Below are 18,630 nucleotides of genomic sequence, written 5' to 3'. Positions count from 1 at the left end.
AGAGTATTTCGGATTAAAAACTTTGGTATATTGTGTCGGCCCTTCAACGGTCACACTAGCAACCGGCAGCGTTTGTTTTGCTGCAGATTTTTGTGTTTATTATCTTTTTTGCCCAATTTAAGAATATCAACATGAAGCGAAGAAGTCAAACTAGAGCCGAACAAGCCGTTCCACCAGCTAAAACTACCAAGGAGAAGAGTGGATCGCTCACAGTGGCCCAGCTCAGCTCCGATGTCATTTGGCAGGTGGGTGCTCCGCTGGACAAATCGAAGTGTGAATTATAAATCTGGATAACCCATTTACAGCTGGCATCGCAGTACTGGACGCCGGATACCAAAGCAGATCACCTGCCGTACAGTGCCAAGATCATCGAACGCATCTACAATGAGGAGATCGGTGACGGTGGTGGCCACAGTGCACGGAGGATCAACATGCTGGAGTTCAGTCAGTATCTGGAGCAGTACCTGTGGCCACACTACCAACGTGAAACCGCCACCCATGCCCACCTTATGTCCATCGTTATAATGGCCAACGAGAAGTTCCGGGAGCGCGTCGAAGTTTGGACCGTGTTTGAAAAGCTTCCGGATCAATATCCAGCCTTCTTTCGCCACGTGCTAGAGAGCTGTTTGCCGAGCAAAAAGGCAAAGGAGGCTAGTAGCACACTGAGGGAGCGGACAGCGCTGTTGATGTTCATTAACCACTGCTTCAACAGCATGGAGATAGAGCTGTGCCGAGAACAGGCCAAGCGACTAGTCTCCTTGTCCATGTGGCATTGCCTCCAGCCTCGTAAGTTCTTCTTTGCAACTCTTAACATCTATCAAAGTGATCCAAAATGTATTTGCTTGCAGGCCGTCGCGAACAGGAGCTTCGAGAAGTTCCCGAGTGGCGAAAGTACTGGAAACGCCTGCTCAAGAAGGAGAAAGACAGCAAACCGGAGGTCCTCTGGGAGAGACACTTTATGCAGAACCTTATTATTGACTTCCTGCACATACTCGAAAGCATTCCCGCCGAAGGCGAGGTGCCACGCAACGTGGTTCACTACTGTGAGCGCTTCCTAGAGTTTATCATCGACCTGGAGGCACTTTTGCCGACGCGACGCTTCTTTAACACGGTTTTAGATGACTGTCATCTGATTGTGCGGGCTCTTCTGTCACCCTTGGTTCGTCGCGAGGAGGGAAAACTGTTTGGTCAGGTAGGTGTCAGACTTCTCTTTTAATAACTATCTCGTACAGCATAAATTAGTTAAAATTAAGTACAAATCTCAATGTTGGACATTGCTAAACTACGAAAACACTTATATTAGTGTGGACGGTGGCTCCTCAGTAATCGTTGCCGTTCATATAATGCAGCTCATCGCCCCAGTCGTTTGCCGACGGTGGCTCATTGTAGCAGCAGGTCTTCTTTAGCAGAAATGTCACATGTCGCTGGCGCAGAACGCATATGTATAACAACAGAGGCGTCTGCAGTGCGTTGACTACGATGTGGGCATAGAGCAGACCTTCCATCTGCAGCCAGGACATTATGAGGAATAGCCAGGCTATTGACATTACCAACAGCATCAGGGAGAACATGATGAAACTACAAAGAAGAAAATGTTTTCATATACTGTCTTATCAATGCCGAGTTGCCTTTCTACTTACTTGGCCTTCAACTTGTGCGCAATGCGGCCGTATACCGTCCTGCGGTTAATCAACTTCCTGGTGGTCACATAGAAGAATATGTTTACCAAAATGGTACAAGCAATTGGAGCAAAGAATATGCATATTCCTAGCCAGCCGATCGTCTCTTGCTCGCCCACCATGTGCTCCTGTTTGTAGGATTCGGCGTCAAGGAAGAAATGTGCGAAGACAGCCAGTGCAGCCATCGTTGCTGTGCATCCCCAAGCATACGCGGAATAGTAGCAGTACTTCCTGCCGTCCGTGACTCGCAGGAAGACGTTCCTCGAACGAAAGGTCTTCCAAATGTAAAAACCGAAACTGTTCAGCCAGAAGAAGGCTGCCAAGAGGCTGAAGCACAGGATGATGTCCGCCACAATGAAACTCACATGGCTGGTCAGCTCGGTGAAAATTCTCACAAGGTCTGCCGCCTGGCTTACCATAAGGCACACGGCTATCGTTGTCACAATGTTTCCAACCAGATCTCTGCTGAATGGATTCAAAATTAACGCATGAAGCAGGTCAAATTCAAACCATTGCTCACCTGAGAGTGGGGAGTATAAAATAGATGATGGCGATGACCAGCAGGATAATAAGCGAGATGCCATGGAATATTGGGTTTAAGATTTTGCGGAGCAGGAAGTTTGAGTCACTCCACTTGATCTCCTTGCGGGCCAAGCAAATCTTGGCGAAGAGCACATTTTCCTCTCCAGTACTGGAAGTGGCCTGCGAATGGATTTTATGATTATCCATGCAATTTATGCGGACTTTAGCTACTCTTACCTTGTCAATGCAATACAATCCCTTATCGTAGTCATGGTATAGCGGTTCCAGACTGCCGGCAATATCCTCCTCATAATCCGACTGTATTCCATGACGCTCCTCTTCTTCATTTTCGGCATTGGTGTAATGCCTTAACCTCCCATCATCCAGCAACACTAGCTTATCAGAGCTCTGAAAAATATAAAAATATCTATAAGTATCAAAAAGTTTATGTGCAAAGAACTTTAAACTCACGCCAGCATAGTGATATATGGGCCACATCTGCATGGATCCACAATTTGGAATCCCGATGACGAATTTGAAATTAACGGGCCTGTTTTGCTCTCCTCCATAGCTGGTGAACATTGGCTGGAAGTAGTCTGCAAATGGAAACCGGCGATAAATAGAGAACACAGACCGTGGAAAATCATTAAGGCAGTTCAAGTTATTGCTGCTTTTGTCGCGGCTAGTGGATCAGAGGGGAGCCAGATTTTCTTTTCTCTCCGCGATAAATATTTACACTTCTGGGCAAAGAACTTGAGCTGTTCCATTCGCCTTCATCAGCTGGTTTTGCAATTTGTGCGGATTGGTTCTTCTTCAATTATCGGAGTTCGGATACATTTTTTTCCACTCTGCCATTCATATGTTAATCATTGCTAAGCACGCGGATATTAGATTGCATGTTGCGATTATGTGCCCTGTTGTAGGATTGGGATTACTCAAATGACTACAATTGAAATCGGATGAGATCAGTACAATGCAATGATTCAACTATCAGTAATAATTACATTTTTATGTGTCACCTATATGGCCCATCCATGGTCATAAATGTTTTATTCAGTTTTAGTTGTCCGAGCTAGAATTTCGATATAGTTGCTAGAGTACGTTTTTCTATTTCCCACAATTGTTGCGATTGTTTGTCAAACATTCACCCAAGGCAAATAGTCATTGTAAGTTGGTATATAAGGCTTTGACTCTTTGACACTATTCAAATATTTGTGTATTCGTTGTATCGCTATATTCACCATTAGCTCCACAAACATAAATTACTTGGGCTCCCATTTATGGGAAACAGAAGCATCTATAGTACCTTACTAATGGATTTTTTGCCTCATTTTACTTCCAAGAGATGATATTCTCGATTTGGGAATCCCTCATCAAGTGGCTACTTTAAAGTTGAAACAGAAACATGCCCCACAGCATAAATCATATTTCTCATCAGGATTGAGGCCACCCTCTGTTTGTTTTAAGAACTTTCTTGGGGGAGTACGAACCGTGGAGTTGGGGATATTTAGCTGTTGGCTTCGTTCCACTGATCCACTGATAGCCAACAAATGGGCCATTTAATGTTGGGCATACATATGTTGCATGCCAGAAGGGAAAATCCATAAAGTTGAATGGCCAACCAACTTCGTTGTGGTTGTTATGGCAACTTTTTCGAGCGACTAGGAGTTTTCCGCCTGGCCAGCTGTTGAACTTACCCGTTTCGTTGACCTGATGACACTCTTGGTCCACGTGTATCTCGAACTTCTCGCAGCATTTGTTGACCAGCACTAGGTTGGGATCGGAAGATAGCCCCGTTGATGATCCGGCGCTAGTAAGATGACTGGTTACTGGTAAAGGGCTTAGACTAAGAAGTAATACGCAGAGCAGGGGAATCAGCAGAGCGGAGCAGCTGCATTTTTTTGCATTTTGCCCGGCTGCAAAATGCGCGCCAAGCGTTTTTACGAGCATCTTTTGCTTAGTAACACAGACACAGATACAGATACAATACACAGGTAAAAGGCAGTTGCCGTTGGTGTTTATGTGGATCTGCGCTTGCTAAGAAATGCGTCATCAAGGTGCCGGCTGTGAGCCAAGATCATGACTTGCATGCCAGAACTCAAGTAAGGCGACACTTTTTTGTATCAACACACACCCACAAAGGCACTTTCGTCTGGGTTTCAGACTCGTATTCGGTTAATAAACAATGCCCGCTTTACAGTATTCAAATCGAAATAAAAATTGAAGAAGCAACATCAACCGATTCGAAGCGACGACAAAAAGCGAATGACTCTCTGTTCCCAGCTCTTAATATCGAGTCACTAAGGCAGAGAGAGAGTGGAGAGTTGCGAGAGCAGCGCTCAACCCCCACCAAAGAGCTCCCTCTCTCGAATTAAAAACCAGACAGCGTTGTACCCGACTGCCCCGACTATTCACTGCCCTGCCTGAAGGAACTGAAACCCACATATAATACCGTTTTTATTTATTTACCGATTAAATACTTTTTTAAGATATGCTATCAAATATAGAAGCCATTAGACATTTATGTAGGCGTACTACGGTTCCTATATTACAATTTTGACTTCATTTGAAAGTGAACATGCAAATATATACTCACAAGTAACGTTGTATAATTCCCTTTGATCCATCGAGGGTATAAAATGTTGAAGCAAGGCTTTGAATTCGCGCCCTCTTTCCCTCTCCGTGCTCTCTTTTTTTAAATTGAGCGACGGAAATTATCAATTGGAGCAAGTAGTCAGTGCGAGTGAAGCAGGAACCGGCAATGTCTGCCTGTACGAGTATGCGACGGCTTTGTTTGCTCCTCCAGCGCACTCTAGTGCTCCCCCTCCCCTCGCTTCCTGCGCCAGGATGAGGCTTGATGATGCGGCGCGATAAGATGCAGCTGTGTGCAATGCTCTATTGACGCGTGCCCTGTCATCACACTTGTCCTCTCGCACCTCCACAAACTCTGAAATGGAAGGGAAGATAAGATGTCTTCTTTAAAGACTTCCCTTTAGTTAAATGTTAGTCCGCAACACCCTTCAGCTAACCTTCAACACAGATTTGTATTGAACACACACGCATGTATTGGGTTTCAGGGAAAGTCCCCCCATTCCAACAGCAAGGACTTCCGCTTTCCGCTCACCTGGCTGGTCTAATTAGCACTACCTCTCTCGCACACATAGCCAAACTTAGCTGGTGCAACTGTGTGAGTGGTCTTGCCCAAAATGATGACGTATCAACCTTTTGGGGTACACCAACCGGCTTGGCTTACACAGTATGTCTGGCTTTGAATACCTGTAGTGCAGCTGAAATCAAAAAAGAGAGAGAGAGCTTGGCAAGAAAAGAGAAACGCTCAATGTTTGCGTGAGTTTGTAGAATTCACGAGGGCAGGTAGTACAACAAACACGTTCCATTCAACACGCGCGTTTGGGTAACAAAACAGGAGCGGATCAGCCAAAATGGGGGTTGAAAATTAATTTATTTGTAATATCCCTTAATTAGATTTAACGACATCTTGGCTAATTGCTTTAACTTTATGAAAAAACAAACATACCTACAGCTCCTGGACATGCTGAAGTTTTATACCCGCTTCGAGATCAACGACGTTACTGGAAGCTCACTCACAGATCACGACATGACCCAGCTGCACTACAAGAAGATCACCTCACTGCAGCGAGCGGTGTTCGCCAAGTTTCCCAGCCTGCGGGTATTTGCCTTGTCCAACGTGGCGACGGTGGATAACAGGGAGTCGCTGGAGCAGCACTTTGGTGGGTTGGATGGCAAGGGACTCCTTCAGATTGCCACGTTCTTAAATCTGGTGCCAGAGGAGGTGGTCTCACCTTTGGACTGGCATCGGGTAGACGAGCAATTTCTGCGTGAGCTGCTGATTACGCGACATGAGCGACGCTGTTCGCAGTTGGAGGCGCTTAACGAGATGCCTCTGTATCCCACGGAGCAGATCATCTGGGACGAGAATGTAGTACCCTCGGAATATTACTCCGGTGAGAGCTGCTTGGCGCTACCCAAGCTTAATCTGCAGTTCCTGACTCTCCACGACTATCTCCTACGCAACTTTAATCTATTCCGCTTGGAATCCACCTATGAAATCCGGCAAGACATCGAAGATGCCGTCAGCCGCATGTTGCCATGGAAATCTGAAGATGGCGATGTTGTGTTCGGTGGCTGGGCAAGAATGGCTCTGCCCATTGCCAGCTTTGCCGTTGTCGAAGTGGCCAAACCTCATCTTGGCGAAAAGAAGCCATCAAGAGTACGTGCTGATGTGGGCGTAACTCTCTCCGTGCGTCGAGAGATCAAGGCAGAGTGGGAGAACCTTCGAAAGCACGACGTGTGCTTCCTTATAACCGTAAAGCCAACACAACCATACGGCACCAAGTACAAGCACCGCGAGCCTTTTGTTCCCCAGGTGGGCTTGGTCAGTGTCCGTGGGTGTGAGGTGGAGGGCATGCTAGATGCCAATGGCCGAGTCATAGAAGACGGCCCGGAACCAAGGCCACAGCTGCAGGGTGAGAATCGTTGCTACCGCGTTTGGCTGGACTCCAATCAGTACCGCTTGGATATGGACGATCTCCAGGAGGTAGGTGTCCAACTATTTCCTGCTTATTGCCAACAGTGTTACTTAATAAGTTGTTTATTCAGGGAGCCGACGATGTCTACGAAAGTTTTAACATCCTGATGCGCCGCAAGCCCAAGGAGAATAACTTCAAGGCCGTGTTAGAAACCATACGTCATTTAATGAATACAGAATGCGTGGTTCCGCCATGGCTTCACGACATTCTTCTTGGTTATGGTGATCCAGGAGCTGCGCACTACAGTAATATGCCCAATCAGGAACGCAGCCTGGAGTTTAACGATACCTTCTTGGATTACAATCATCTTGAGGCCAGTTTCCCCAAATATAATTTGAAGTGTGAGGTGCCAGAGGAAAACCGCCAACCTCCTTTTAGGCTAATATTTGAAGATGTACCTATTCAAAAGGAAAGCGATGGAGAGGATCCTGAAGAGAATCCTGAAATGGAATTGACCAAATCTATTTTGGTGCAGCCCTACAAATATGAAGCCAGGGGTCCATATCCTAGCGACAAGCCTAAACAGTAAGTATTGAAATCTAATATCCAGCGTAATATATTTTATATCTCTCATATATGATTGAACCAAATTGATCACAAATGACCCTTTCATTTTGTTTTAGAAACTCTATTCGTTTTACACCCACACAAGTGGAAGCCATTCGTGCGGGAATGCAACCGGGACTGACACTGGTGGTCGGTCCTCCTGGTACCGGCAAAACTGACGTGGCCGTGCAAATTATATCGAATATTTACCACAATCACCCAAATCAACGAACCCTTATTGTGACCCACTCCAATCAGGCGCTCAACCAGTTGTTTGAAAAGATTATGGCTTTGGATATTGATGAGCGGCATTTGCTACGTCTTGGTCACGGCGAGGAAGCTTTGGAGACCGAGAAAGACTACAGTCGATATGGACGAGTCAACTATGTACTTGCCAAGCGTATGGATCTTCTCAGCCAGGTGCAGAAGTTGCAAGAGGCGCTCGGCGTGAGTGGTGATAATGCTTACACTTGTGAAACCGCCGGCTATTTTTACCTGTACAATGTCATGGCTCGGTGGGAGAAGTTCCAGAGTCAGATAAGCGTACATAAACAGGAGGCGGACGTGGAGAAGCTGAGAACAGAGTTTGAAAAAGAGTTTCCCTTTGGAAAATTCTTCGCAGATGCCCCGCAGCCATTGTTCAAGGGCGCGAATTATGATGAACTTATGGATATAGCCTGCTCTAATTTCCGATACATTTCGGATATATTCAACGAACTAGAGGAGTTCCGTGCTTTTGAATTGCTTCGCACGGGACTGGATCGATCCAAATATTTGCTGGTTAAAGAGGCAAAGATCATTGCCATGACTTGTACACATGCGGCACTCAAACGCAAGGAGCTGGTTAATCTCGGTTTTCGATACGACAATATCCTTATGGAAGAATCGGCACAGATCCTGGAGATCGAAACGTTTATTCCCCTGCTGCTGCAGAATCCCCTGGATGGACTTAATCGTCTAAAACGTTGGATCATGATCGGGGATCATCATCAGCTGCCGCCTGTGATTAAGAACATGGCTTTCCAAAAGTACTCCAACATGGAACAGAGTCTGTTTACCAGACTAGTTCGTCTCGGAGTGCCTACCGTAGATCTTGACGGGCAGGGTCGTGCACGAGCCAGTATTTGTTCGTTGTACAAGTGGCGCTACAAGAAGCTGGAAGACCTACAGCACATCTTTGAGCGGGATGAATACAAACAGGCTAATCCAGGATTTGTTCACGACTACCAGCTTATTAATGTGGAAGATTTCAAGGGAGTGGGTGAAAGCGAGCCCAATCCCTACTTCTACCAGGTGAGACGAAATTGAATAATTCCAAGCATTTTCCTTTTCTGAAAATCCTCTTTAAAAACCCGCAGAATCTTGCTGAGGCAGAGTACATTGTCGCCGTGTACATGTATATGCGTCTGTTGGGCTACCCTGCAGCCAAGATCTCCATTTTGACAACCTACAATGGTCAAAAGCATCTCATCCGAGACGTAATCAACGCCCGCTGCGGAAACAATCCTCTTATTGGGTGGCCGCATAAGATTACCACCGTGGATAAATACCAGGGTCAGCAGAACGACTACATACTCATCTCTCTAGTACGCACCAAGGCGGTTGGACATCTGCGGGATGTACGACGTTTGGTGGTGGCCATGAGTCGAGCGCGTCTGGGATTATATGTATTTGGGAGGGTCTCCTTGTTTAAGAACTGTCTGGAACTTCAGCAGACTTTCAAGCTTGTAAGTTTTAATAGCATTTTATGGTTTTTTTTGAGGTTTATAATTCCGCCATTTTTTCCATTCCAGCTAACACAAAGACCTTTGAAGTTGAGTCTGGTACCCGAAGACAAGTACCCGACGGATCGTTTGGCTAGTGCTGATGTAGCCAGTCAAGATATCAAGACGGTAGAAAACATGTCCGAAATGGCACAGTTTGTGTACGAGCGGTACATGGCCAAAATGGAGGAGCTTAAGGGCACTCTACCTTCCGAAGAAGAGTTGGAAGAAATGCGCAACCAGCTGCTACAGGAAGATGAGGAATATGTTCCGGAAGCTTCCGAAGAGCCACCGGAAAAAAGAGCAGCTAAGGAAGAGCCATTGTCCAAAAAGAAAACAACAGAAGCCTTTAAGCCCACCCCTATTCTCAACGAGATAAACGTGGACGACACGGAGATGGCCCAAAGGGAACAAGTTGAACAGGAAACTACTGCCACTACTACTACTCAAGATAAAACCCAGGAGTCCGCTCCACCTGAAGAGTCTTAGTTATTGTTCAGTTGCTCAAATAATTTAATTTCATTAAGTTCCAACAAAGTTAAAGTGACAAATGCAAAACGCATAGACCACACACCATAAATCTCCGTTTACTTCTTGGGTGCGGTTATGCCCTCCAGCTGAGCCTTCAGCTGGGCGTTGGTCTTCTTCAGGAAAGTTATCTCCTCCGTGAACTTCTTTTCTTCGGAGGCCCTCAGTTCAGCATTACGGCGCTCTGCCTGTTCCTGCTTAAGCTTCATATCTGCTATTATCTCCTCCAGTGCCTCTTTGTCTAGTTCAAGAGTCTTGACCCGATCTCGAAGCATTTCCTTTTCCTCATGCGCCTGCAAGGCCTTTCGCATGCCGAAGGCTACGGAACTGCAGTACAATGTTTCATAAGCCTCCATTGACATAGCGATCTCATCGCGGATGCGAAGAAGTAGCAGGCCACGCTCCGAACAGTTAATGGTAACCTGGCGAATGATCTCGTCTGCGATGGTGGAGTTTTAACAAGATACAAAATGGCAAAAAAGATTGTCTTACCAAAGCATTGTGAGTAGAGTTCGCGGCGCACGGGACAAATACCTGTCTCACGAGCTTGAGTCTGCTGCAGCCTAGTATCAAGCATCTCCTGCAAATTGATCACATCCTGGCGTGTTGCTGGAGTACTAGACACAGACTGCTGCCACAACTGACCATCCTCCTCCCAGCAGCGCGGTGGCAATATGGAATTTAGAATCTCCTCGGTCTCCCTTTTGGTATCTAGCAAAGCTCCCGCCGTTTGGGGCCTTTTCATCTCTATCTCTGTTAGCGGAGCGCCACCTTTCTTGTCCGGGTGCTTCACCACCAGCACCGGGTTGTTGTAGCGCACCAGGGTCTGGAATTGACCCACGCTTGTTATATCCAGCTCCTCCATTTTGCTGGTACTATTTCAATTTCTATCTCAAAAAAATATATATATATTTAATTTAAATTTGTGTGAATAGGAATTCAGCAGGTTTGTTCACCGCTGTTGATGATTAGAAAATCAGAAATGCCTGTGCTAAGAAAATTCCAGGGGGTGTGAGTTTGTTATTCTCCCTGCGCCTTCTAGCAACCATGCGCAACTCGGCAACGGCTTCTGTTTTTGTTTAGATATGTATCAAACTTGCAAATATCAACAGGTGTAAAACTGCGCTGTTCAATGAACCACAAAATCCAAATAAAACCACAATTATCATATGTATGTGTATATGTTTAATGTAAATGCAAACATAAATGAGTTTCTGGCTCTGCCCGTGAGGAGTCGGACAGCGGTCAAAAGTAACTTAGTTCGTTGCACATTTCCAATTCACTCCAACTTAAATTCTGAACTTATAAGTATGAGCAAGTTTGGCTAATTAAACTAGGATCTAAGTAACTAATTGTTAACACACAACTAAACGTGTTACGGAATTGGAAGAGCAAATAATTTAGTCTTTTTAGTGGTACAACTTAAGCTGTAGACGATTTGGATCGCCATTAAAACTAATATCGCGGAAGTTTTCGAGTAAAGACTGAATTGTGTAGATGCAATTGTAGATGTACATTAGTAACTCTTACATATTCATATCGTTTCATTACGGCTAGACATTGTCAATATATAATAGTACATATATATTATTGTCATTAATTATGCGGGAGAATTTCCTCTATGGGTTCTTGTAGTTCTGTTTCTGCTCCTGGCTCTCTATCCTGATTACTTGAGTTCTAGATAAACGCTGGCTTGCCAGTTACAACTACGCTATGTATATAAGTATTTATATGTTCTATGTACGTGTCTAGAATATTGTTGATGAAAACGCAACGACGAACTCAAAGGTGCAACAGAACAGATTCGGTTGAACTTAACCACGGCGAGGGCTTGTCTACAACACAGATACACAGCTACTACATAATTTACACATCTTTTTGGGCAGCAGTTCCCATCGACCCTTAGATCAGCTCGGCCACGGCGTCGTCTCCGTCCCGGATGGGAGCCTGAAATGTGGATCCTGTGAACTCGTACAACTGAAGAGGAAGAAGTGTAAATATAAATTATATTCTTTACTTTCTGTTTGGTGGATTCTTACCGAGGGCGCTCTATTGTTTCTCAACGTGGCATAATCCGCAAATTCATTCATGTGCGGATCAACGCGGGCCAGTAGTAGACCAGCACCTCCCACTCCTCCGGCGCTGGCACCTCCCCCGCTGCGCATCGATCCACCGCCGGCACCACCGCCGCCAGTAAGACGATTTTGATTATTGCGCGGCTGAATGGTGGCATACGTGTTGTCCACCGTCTGGCCCACATGATGAACCTGCTCAAGAGAGCTACGATGGTCGAGGTGGCCCGGTGCCTCAGAGTTGGATATGTGATCGGGCTCCGAGAAAACCTGCATTGTCAGTTCCTGTTCCTCATACAGTTTCAATTTTCTGAAGGAATATAAAGAAAATCAGGAACTATTCAAAACCAGTTTTTATCAGGACTTACTGTTCTATCCACAGCGGATTTTCGGTAGTGTTTAGGTCCTCTATTATCTGCTTCTTAATTAGGGCCTCCTTGCGACGGGTCTCCACGGGCACCGACAGATTCCAATGCTTTAGGCAGCAGCACAGGACAATAAAACTAATAACGCCAACAAAAAGGACGATGACCAGCGCCACCAATCCAGCCACTGCTAGATCAAACTCATCTTGCACAATAGCTATGTAGGCGGGCACAACGTTCTCTATGGCAAAACCAGCGTAGTAATCCTGAAATAAAGCAATGTTAGTTAAAATACATATAAACAAAACGAAGTTTAAAGGAATTACCTTTAGATAATCGTAGTTTCTGTCGATATCCTTGAGAATCTCATCAACTGGTGCAATTTGCTGGGTCTGAGGATCAACTGCATGGAAGTACAGGTCACACCAGTCCATACGTATGCGTCCAATCGAGTCCAAATGGAATCTTATTTCATCAACGATGATGCGATGCTGGGTGGCATTGCGCAACTCAGCAATGATCTCCTCCTGTTCCTGGTAAACCTCTTCCGGCGGACGGGACAGAATTACACGCACCAGCTGCGTGCCATCAAAGACCCAGATCTGCATGAAATAAAATAATATTTAATGGATTGTTATACAAAATATTTCTATAACTTACATTCACTTTAGTACTGGCTGAGCGCTGGGGTTGCTCCAATTCTCTTGCCACGATCTCCAGTTCGAATCGATCCTGGTTGTACTCAGCCATGATAGTGTTTGCTGAGATGCGACCATCCTGCGAAATGGCAAACGGACTGGGAACAATCGATCCTGTGGATTTGGTGGCTCCAAACTTATACAGATTTGAGGCGACGATCATAAACTCGATCTTGGCGTTCTTGCCTTGATCTGCATCCGTTGCATTTACTAGCGTAATAGCTGCCCCCATCTTGGCATTGGCGTTTACTCCGGCATAGTAGATGGGCTTTTCAAACACGGGAGGATTGTCGTTCACATCCAAGACTGTAATGGCCACTTTTGCGACTGTGTTATCCCGGTTGAGGGTCTTAATCGAGAAAGAGGCGCGTTCCTCTTCGGATATATGCAGATCCGCCTTGATGCTGGCTAGGATGTATAAAGTGTACACATCCGTTTCTTCGCGATCTAGGCTCTTGTTTGTGTAAATATCCCCAGTCAGCTTGTCCACATAAAACGCACCATCCTCATTGCCCAACAGCATGTAGTAGAATATATCCCGGTTGTGCTTGCTTCTTGAAGCCGCTTGAATGTGTCCAATCTTCACATCCCGACCGCTATTCTCGTTGATGGACACCTTATAAGGATTGGAGGCATCGGGAAACTCCGGTCGGTTCTCGTTGGCATCCACAATGCTGACGCTGAGGAGGCGCAGGGATTCAAATGGAGGATTGCCTGCATCTCGGGCAACCAATATTATATCGTAGCTAACGGATTTGAGAATTACACATTAGAAAAGCTATTTGTAAAAGTAAAGTACACTTACTTGGCACGGTTTTTTCGGTTCAACTGCGTTTTGGCTCGCAATTCTCCTGTCACTTCATCGATCTTGAATTCTCCGGTCTGCTGCTCGTTCCGATTGTTCACCTGCAGGTGGTAACTAATTTTGCCGTTTTCCTCCGTATCATTATCCATTGCCCTGACGGTGAGCAGTAGATAATCGGGCTGAACAATATCACCGGGTATCTCAATAGTGGCATTGGACAACGCGGGTATAACAAACTCCGGCTTATGGCGGTTAACCCTTAGTACAGTAATAATCGCTTTCGTTGTGCTTTCCATGGTTCCTGATCCTTGAGTGTCGCGTGCCGAAATGGTTAGCTCGTAGGCTCCATGTTTTCCAGACAAACTTTGCGCTGGATACACGATGCCAGACTGCGCATCGAGCTTGAAGAGTCCCATTTCGTTGCCAGCAGTAATGATATACCGCACATCTCCGTATAGACCCTCATCCTGGTCAATGGCCTGAACTTGGAGCAATGCTGCAGGCGGCTGATAGGCGGCATTTTCCGCCACCGTAGAGTTGTATACATCTCGTGTAAAAACGGGAGCATTATCATTGACATCCAAAATGTTAATGTGGATCTGTTGGTTATAAAGTAACTAAGGTAAAGCAAAAAGGAAATCGGGAATCATTTTACTCACCGTTGCCGTGGCCGATTTTTGGACAGCAGCTGGAGCCTTATCCTGAGCCACCACGGAGAGCGTGAGCTCCTTAATTTGCTCCCGATCGAGAATCGAGGAATTGGCCACCATTACGTTGCCCGTATAGGCATCAATGCTAAAGTACTTGTTATTTTCCCCGATCAGCGTGTAAGTGATTTCTCCAAAGACGCCCACATCGCCATCATGGGCCTCCACTTTTCCCGCCACCGTGCCGCGGGGTGAGTTTTCCGTAACATTGAAGTAATAATCAGATTGAGAGAACTTTGGGTCATTATCGTTCAGGTTAATAATATCCACCACCACATCAGCGGTGGCTGTTAGAGCGGGCACACCCGTATCACTGACGGTGACTTGGAACTTGACCTCCTTTACGGCTTCGTAGTCGAGCCGGGCAATGGTGTAGATCATTCCGCTGGTCTGGTTAATGGCGAAATAGTCGTTGTCACTGATATTAAATTCGCCAATGCTGGAGTCCTCATCGGTGGCCTGAAGAGTGGTCAGTACGGTGCCCACAGGCTGCTCCTCCACCATTTGCAGCTTGATTTGCGGCTGCTCCACACTCCATGGTGCATTGAAGCGCTGAAAAAATAATGTATTCTTATTATCTGTGACTTTGAGAACATAATCAAAATTATTAGCTAAAATTTCACGTGAATTTTCTCTCTACGCTATCAAACCCCACATTGGAAGAATGATCAATGAGCTATCCGCTCCTAAACTTAAGCTTCTATTCATTAATGTATTTTCGATTTTGCACAGTGCTACTTATTTGAATGTGTACCGCTTATATGCAGACTTGAAAAACGTGAAAGCTGGCGTGGATGGGTCTAATGAGGAGCTCTGGATCAGGGAGATCTTTATATTCCTCATCAGTGTTTTCATAGTGATTCGCTTTTGTCTATGCTTCGTAGGATTGGCATCGAACATTGTGGCCATGTGAGTGAACTTATTAAGCGATTACTCCATTTAACAATTCCAAATATTTCTATATGCAGATACCCAATTCTAACAAATTCGCAAGCTGAAATGCTTATGCCTACCATCATAGTGCAGGCCATTGACAATGTCGTCCTAAATCTCTGCGAGATTACTTTGGGCTACGGCAGCTTGTGCTATCTCTATCCTGACAGTACGCCTGTTTTCATCTTCTTTCTTATACAGATGGGAGTCAAGATTGCCTGCAGCATCTCTGTCTTGTAAGACTTAATAATATTAATATAAAAAATAGCTTTAAAACATTTATACTCGTCTTAGGAATATTTATTCGGACCATCACAATCACTTGGCAACTCTAGTTTCCTTCAACGAGGAATCACATAGTTTGGGACCAGACAGTGTAGATGAAATCGAATTGGAGAACCAAAACTTGGATTTTTCCTAACTAACTAAATATATATCTTAAAATAGAATGATAATATACTATAAAATCTGCAGATATTTTACTTACCGGTGGATTCTTATTGACATCAATGATTTGTATGATAAGCAAACCGCGACCCTGCTGCACATTGGGAGCTGTGCTGTCCGTAACCAGAACGTTGATCCTCATCACAGCAAACAAATTGCGATCCAACTGCTTGTTGACCGAAACCTTTCCGTTTCTGGAAATCTTAAAGTACTCCTTAAACTGATCATAATGCGGCAACTCCTTGCCTTCCTTGTCGATTGCGGTGATGTCGTCGGTGCCGGCAAACTCCAAAGCATTATGGTTGGCAACATCGGGATCCAAGGCGATTAGAGTGTAGACCAATTGCCCGGGAGGAGCGTCTGCTCGCACTTCAGCATGCTGTGTAGCTGGCACAAAATACGGATCCTTATCATTACTGTTCTGAACATTTATCGTCAGAGTGGCGGTTCCCGTAAGACTTGGGGTTCCCTGATCGGAAGCCTGAATCTGCAGCTGATAGGTGTTGCGTCGATCGAAGTCCAGTTTTCGGGAAACAAACACCTCGCCGGTGGTCTCAACGATGCCAAAATCATCAAAGCTTCCCTGTTGTATGCGGTAGCGTAGCTCGGCATTCTTGCCCGTATCCAAGTCGGTTGCATGCACCCGCTCCACGCTCGTTCCAATCTCCGAGTTCTCCTCGACGACGGCACTGTAGCTCTGCTGCTCAAAATTGGGCACATGGTTATTTACGTCCCGAACCGTGATATTCACGCCGCAGTGAGCAGTGAATAGTCCATCGTTGGCTTCCACAGCGAAGATGAGCTGATCGCTATTTAAATTGGTCACATCTAGCGTGGCATTCGGCCTGATGATGATCTGCCCGGTCTCACGATCAATATCGAAAATGCTCTCAACTTGCTCAGAGCCCCGGATTCTGTAGCTAATTCTGGACATGGTGTCCGCATCCCTTGCCTTGACTATCAGCGGGGAATCAAAGACCACGGCTCCCTCATCCACGCTCGCCCTGTACAGGGGACTTTCGCAGACTGGCGGGGAATCGTTGGCATCAGTTACAGAAATCCGTAGGGACACTACAGATGCGGATCCACGTCCATTATCGTCGGTGGCCTAAAGAGATAGATATACAAAAATTTAGTTAAAAAATAGAAATACTTATTTAGTTTCATTCAGTTGTCATAAAACTACGGAATGTATTTATACGCAATTAATTATTAAAGCTTTTAATTTATTCAGCTTATCATAATTTATGTGCAACGAAGTGGCAATTTGAAATATACATTTGAAAAGGAAAAAAGAAAAGTAATTATTTAGCTAAATATATCTAAATGATAAAACGGGAGGAATTTGTTTAAATCAGATTTAAGGCTTTAGGTATCAAATGTATCAAGACGCAGGCCTGAATTTCAATCCTCTTTCGTTATTTATATTCTACATGTTATGGAGGGATCTGCCCACGCGATGCACATCCCACATGGTTCCCCCACCAGTGTACGCACATAAAAACCTTGCCACCCGCACACGAAGATTGAGACAGTCACTCACCTTGTATGACAAGAAGTACGTGGTCTCCGATTCGTAGTCCAGACACGTCTGCGGTGCCTTGTCGTCATTAGCAGTCGCTGCGGGAACTCCAGATGGAGCTGCGTGTGGAACAGGAGCTGAAAGTGGAACCAACGATGCCTGCTCCTCTGGCGCCTGGGTGATTAACGTGTACTGGACGGTGGGCTCTGTGCCAATTTCTCGAGTAGCTGCCTCCATGGAGAGCATTTCCAGGTGACCCTCGCCATCTTCATCCTCGACATGCTCATCCCCGTTCAGATCACGTCGCTCGCGTCTATTGCTCTCCCCATTGCCATGGCAATTGGCTAGTCTTATAACACCTGTCTGCTCATTGACATGGAAAAGTTCGGCACCGGTTCCGGATAAGCTGTACCGAATGCCGGAGTCACCATAACTTCCGGAGTCCACATCCCGAGCCGTAATGGTGGCGATGTACTGACCCGGAAGCGCCGCCTCCGAAACAGATGCAGAGTAGCTCTCCTGCTCGAAAACTGGCTTATTGTCGTTGGCATCCAAAACACTCACCGTAATAGTTGCCGTGGAGGATAGCCGTGGATTGGTGTCTGTCTCTTCGGCCACCACCAGAACGATGAACTTCCGCTGGTTGGGATTCTCGTAGTCCAGAGTGCCGTTTGCGACGCGAATATTGACCTGCGAGTACCCGGTGACCAGCTTAGGTTCCACATCGAATACGCCGGAAACGTCATCCAGTCGCAGTGCAAATTTGGAGTTAATGCCCACGTCAGCATCACTGACGCTCATGTCCAGTGCGAGCGGTGTGCCAGGTAGAGTGTTCTCCAAAAGGGACACGGAATACTCCTTGTGATTGAACACCGGTGGAGAGTCGTTTACATCCCTAATTGTCACTGTTGCCTTGGCCGTAGCACTTGTGAGGGGATCATCGCTGGGCACTCCGTTCACAAGCTCACGAGCTCGAATCACCAGCGATATAATACCAGTGGAATCTTCCAAAGCTTCCCGATCTAATGGTTTAGCTGTACGCAGTTCTCCTGTCTGAGCATCCAGCAGGAAGTAATCATTGGGATCTGTGAAATACGTAAACATATAAGTACGAATTAAAACAAGGGAATGTGGACTTACTTGTCCGTAGATCATAGACAATCTTCCTTGGTTCGCCCGTATCGCCATCCCGAGCGTGGACAGTAAGCACCAAGGTGTTAATGGGACTGTCCTCATCAATAACCGTAGAGAGGGAGCCCTGAAATACGGGGGGCTTATCCTGGACATCCTTCACCCTCGCCTCAAACGTTGTTTGCGTCTTGTGCGGCCCATCGGTGGCTTCGATTTGGAAGTGGTAAACCATCCGCTGATTGTAGTTCAGTGTATCATTGAGCACAACTGCTGCTTCCAGAATGGTGGCATCTCGCTTTATAATATGCAAGCGGAATCTGGTTTGGAATTAAAATGATTAGTTC

At 45.9% G+C, this 18,630-nt stretch overlaps 5 protein-coding genes across 10 annotated transcripts in view; 2 read left to right on the top strand and 3 right to left on the bottom strand.

The window, feature by feature from the left end:
- Positions 1 to 38: 38 nt before the first annotated feature.
- On the top strand, positions 39 to 9,658 carry LOC117145933 (RNA helicase aquarius). The gene is made up of 8 exons (XM_033311808.1): positions 39 to 245; positions 306 to 786; positions 849 to 1,192; positions 5,743 to 6,777; positions 6,840 to 7,294; positions 7,393 to 8,608; positions 8,674 to 9,042; positions 9,109 to 9,658. Exons 1-8 carry the CDS (start codon positions 132 to 134, stop codon positions 9,565 to 9,567), a joined length of 4,473 nt encoding a protein of 1,490 aa, XP_033167699.1. The 5' UTR covers positions 39 to 131; the 3' UTR covers positions 9,568 to 9,658.
- On the bottom strand, positions 1,194 to 4,444 carry LOC117145935 (probable G-protein coupled receptor Mth-like 5). Of its 2 annotated transcripts, none has more exons than XM_033311811.1 (6): positions 3,899 to 4,444; positions 2,673 to 2,797; positions 2,439 to 2,609; positions 2,200 to 2,381; positions 1,641 to 2,144; positions 1,194 to 1,578 (listed from the first exon to the last, which is right to left on the bottom strand). In XM_033311811.1, the coding sequence occupies exons 1-6, from the start codon at positions 4,149 to 4,151 to the stop codon at positions 1,320 to 1,322; spliced, it is 1,494 nt and encodes a 497-aa protein (XP_033167702.1). In that variant the 5' UTR covers positions 4,152 to 4,444; the 3' UTR covers positions 1,194 to 1,319. The 2 variants fall into 2 exon arrangements, with proteins under 2 accessions (XP_033167702.1, XP_033167703.1); XM_033311812.1 differs by having other exon boundaries at positions 1,641 to 2,141; positions 3,899 to 4,441.
- Positions 9,646 to 10,572, bottom strand: LOC117145936 (putative inner dynein arm light chain, axonemal). Its single transcript, XM_033311813.1, has 2 exons — positions 10,099 to 10,572; positions 9,646 to 10,045 (listed from the first exon to the last, which is right to left on the bottom strand). Exons 1-2 carry the CDS (start codon positions 10,469 to 10,471, stop codon positions 9,666 to 9,668), a joined length of 753 nt encoding a protein of 250 aa, XP_033167704.1. The 5' UTR covers positions 10,472 to 10,572; the 3' UTR covers positions 9,646 to 9,665.
- A 196-nt stretch (positions 10,573 to 10,768) lies between these two features.
- LOC117145931 (cadherin-87A) overlaps positions 10,769 to 18,630 on the bottom strand; it is a 55,762-nt gene continuing 47,900 nt past the window's right edge. For all 4 annotated transcript variants that reach the window (XM_033311804.1, XM_033311807.1, XM_033311805.1 and 1 more), the window contains 10 exons: positions 18,296 to 18,603; positions 17,177 to 18,240; positions 15,674 to 16,741; positions 14,206 to 14,805; positions 13,547 to 14,145; positions 12,704 to 13,487; positions 12,370 to 12,645; positions 12,047 to 12,309; positions 11,646 to 11,988; positions 10,769 to 11,583 (listed from right to left, as the gene is read on the bottom strand). In XM_033311804.1, coding sequence (XP_033167695.1) covers positions 11,509 to 11,583; positions 11,646 to 11,988; positions 12,047 to 12,309; positions 12,370 to 12,645; positions 12,704 to 13,487; positions 13,547 to 14,145; positions 14,206 to 14,805; positions 15,674 to 16,741; positions 17,177 to 18,240; positions 18,296 to 18,603 — 5,380 coding nt within the window. In that variant the 3' untranslated portion in view covers positions 10,769 to 11,508. The remainder of the gene's footprint in view (positions 11,584 to 11,645; positions 11,989 to 12,046; positions 12,310 to 12,369; positions 12,646 to 12,703; positions 13,488 to 13,546; positions 14,146 to 14,205; positions 14,806 to 15,673; positions 16,742 to 17,176; positions 18,241 to 18,295; positions 18,604 to 18,630) is intronic.
- Positions 14,860 to 15,655, top strand: LOC117145937. Of its 2 annotated transcripts, none has more exons than XM_033311814.1 (3): positions 14,860 to 15,162; positions 15,222 to 15,422; positions 15,481 to 15,655. In XM_033311814.1, exons 1-3 carry the CDS (start codon positions 14,918 to 14,920, stop codon positions 15,605 to 15,607), a joined length of 573 nt encoding a protein of 190 aa, XP_033167705.1. In that variant the 5' UTR covers positions 14,860 to 14,917; the 3' UTR covers positions 15,608 to 15,655. The 2 variants fall into 2 exon arrangements, with proteins under 2 accessions (XP_033167705.1, XP_033167706.1); XM_033311815.1 differs by having other exon boundaries at positions 15,149 to 15,166.

Source organism: Drosophila mauritiana, chromosome 3R, assembly GCF_004382145.1.
Source record: "Drosophila mauritiana strain mau12 chromosome 3R, ASM438214v1, whole genome shotgun sequence".
Taxonomy (NCBI): Eukaryota; Metazoa; Arthropoda; class Insecta; order Diptera; family Drosophilidae; genus Drosophila; species Drosophila mauritiana.
Note: the sequence above shows the minus strand (reverse complement) of the source record. Positions and strands in the feature narration are given on the sequence as shown.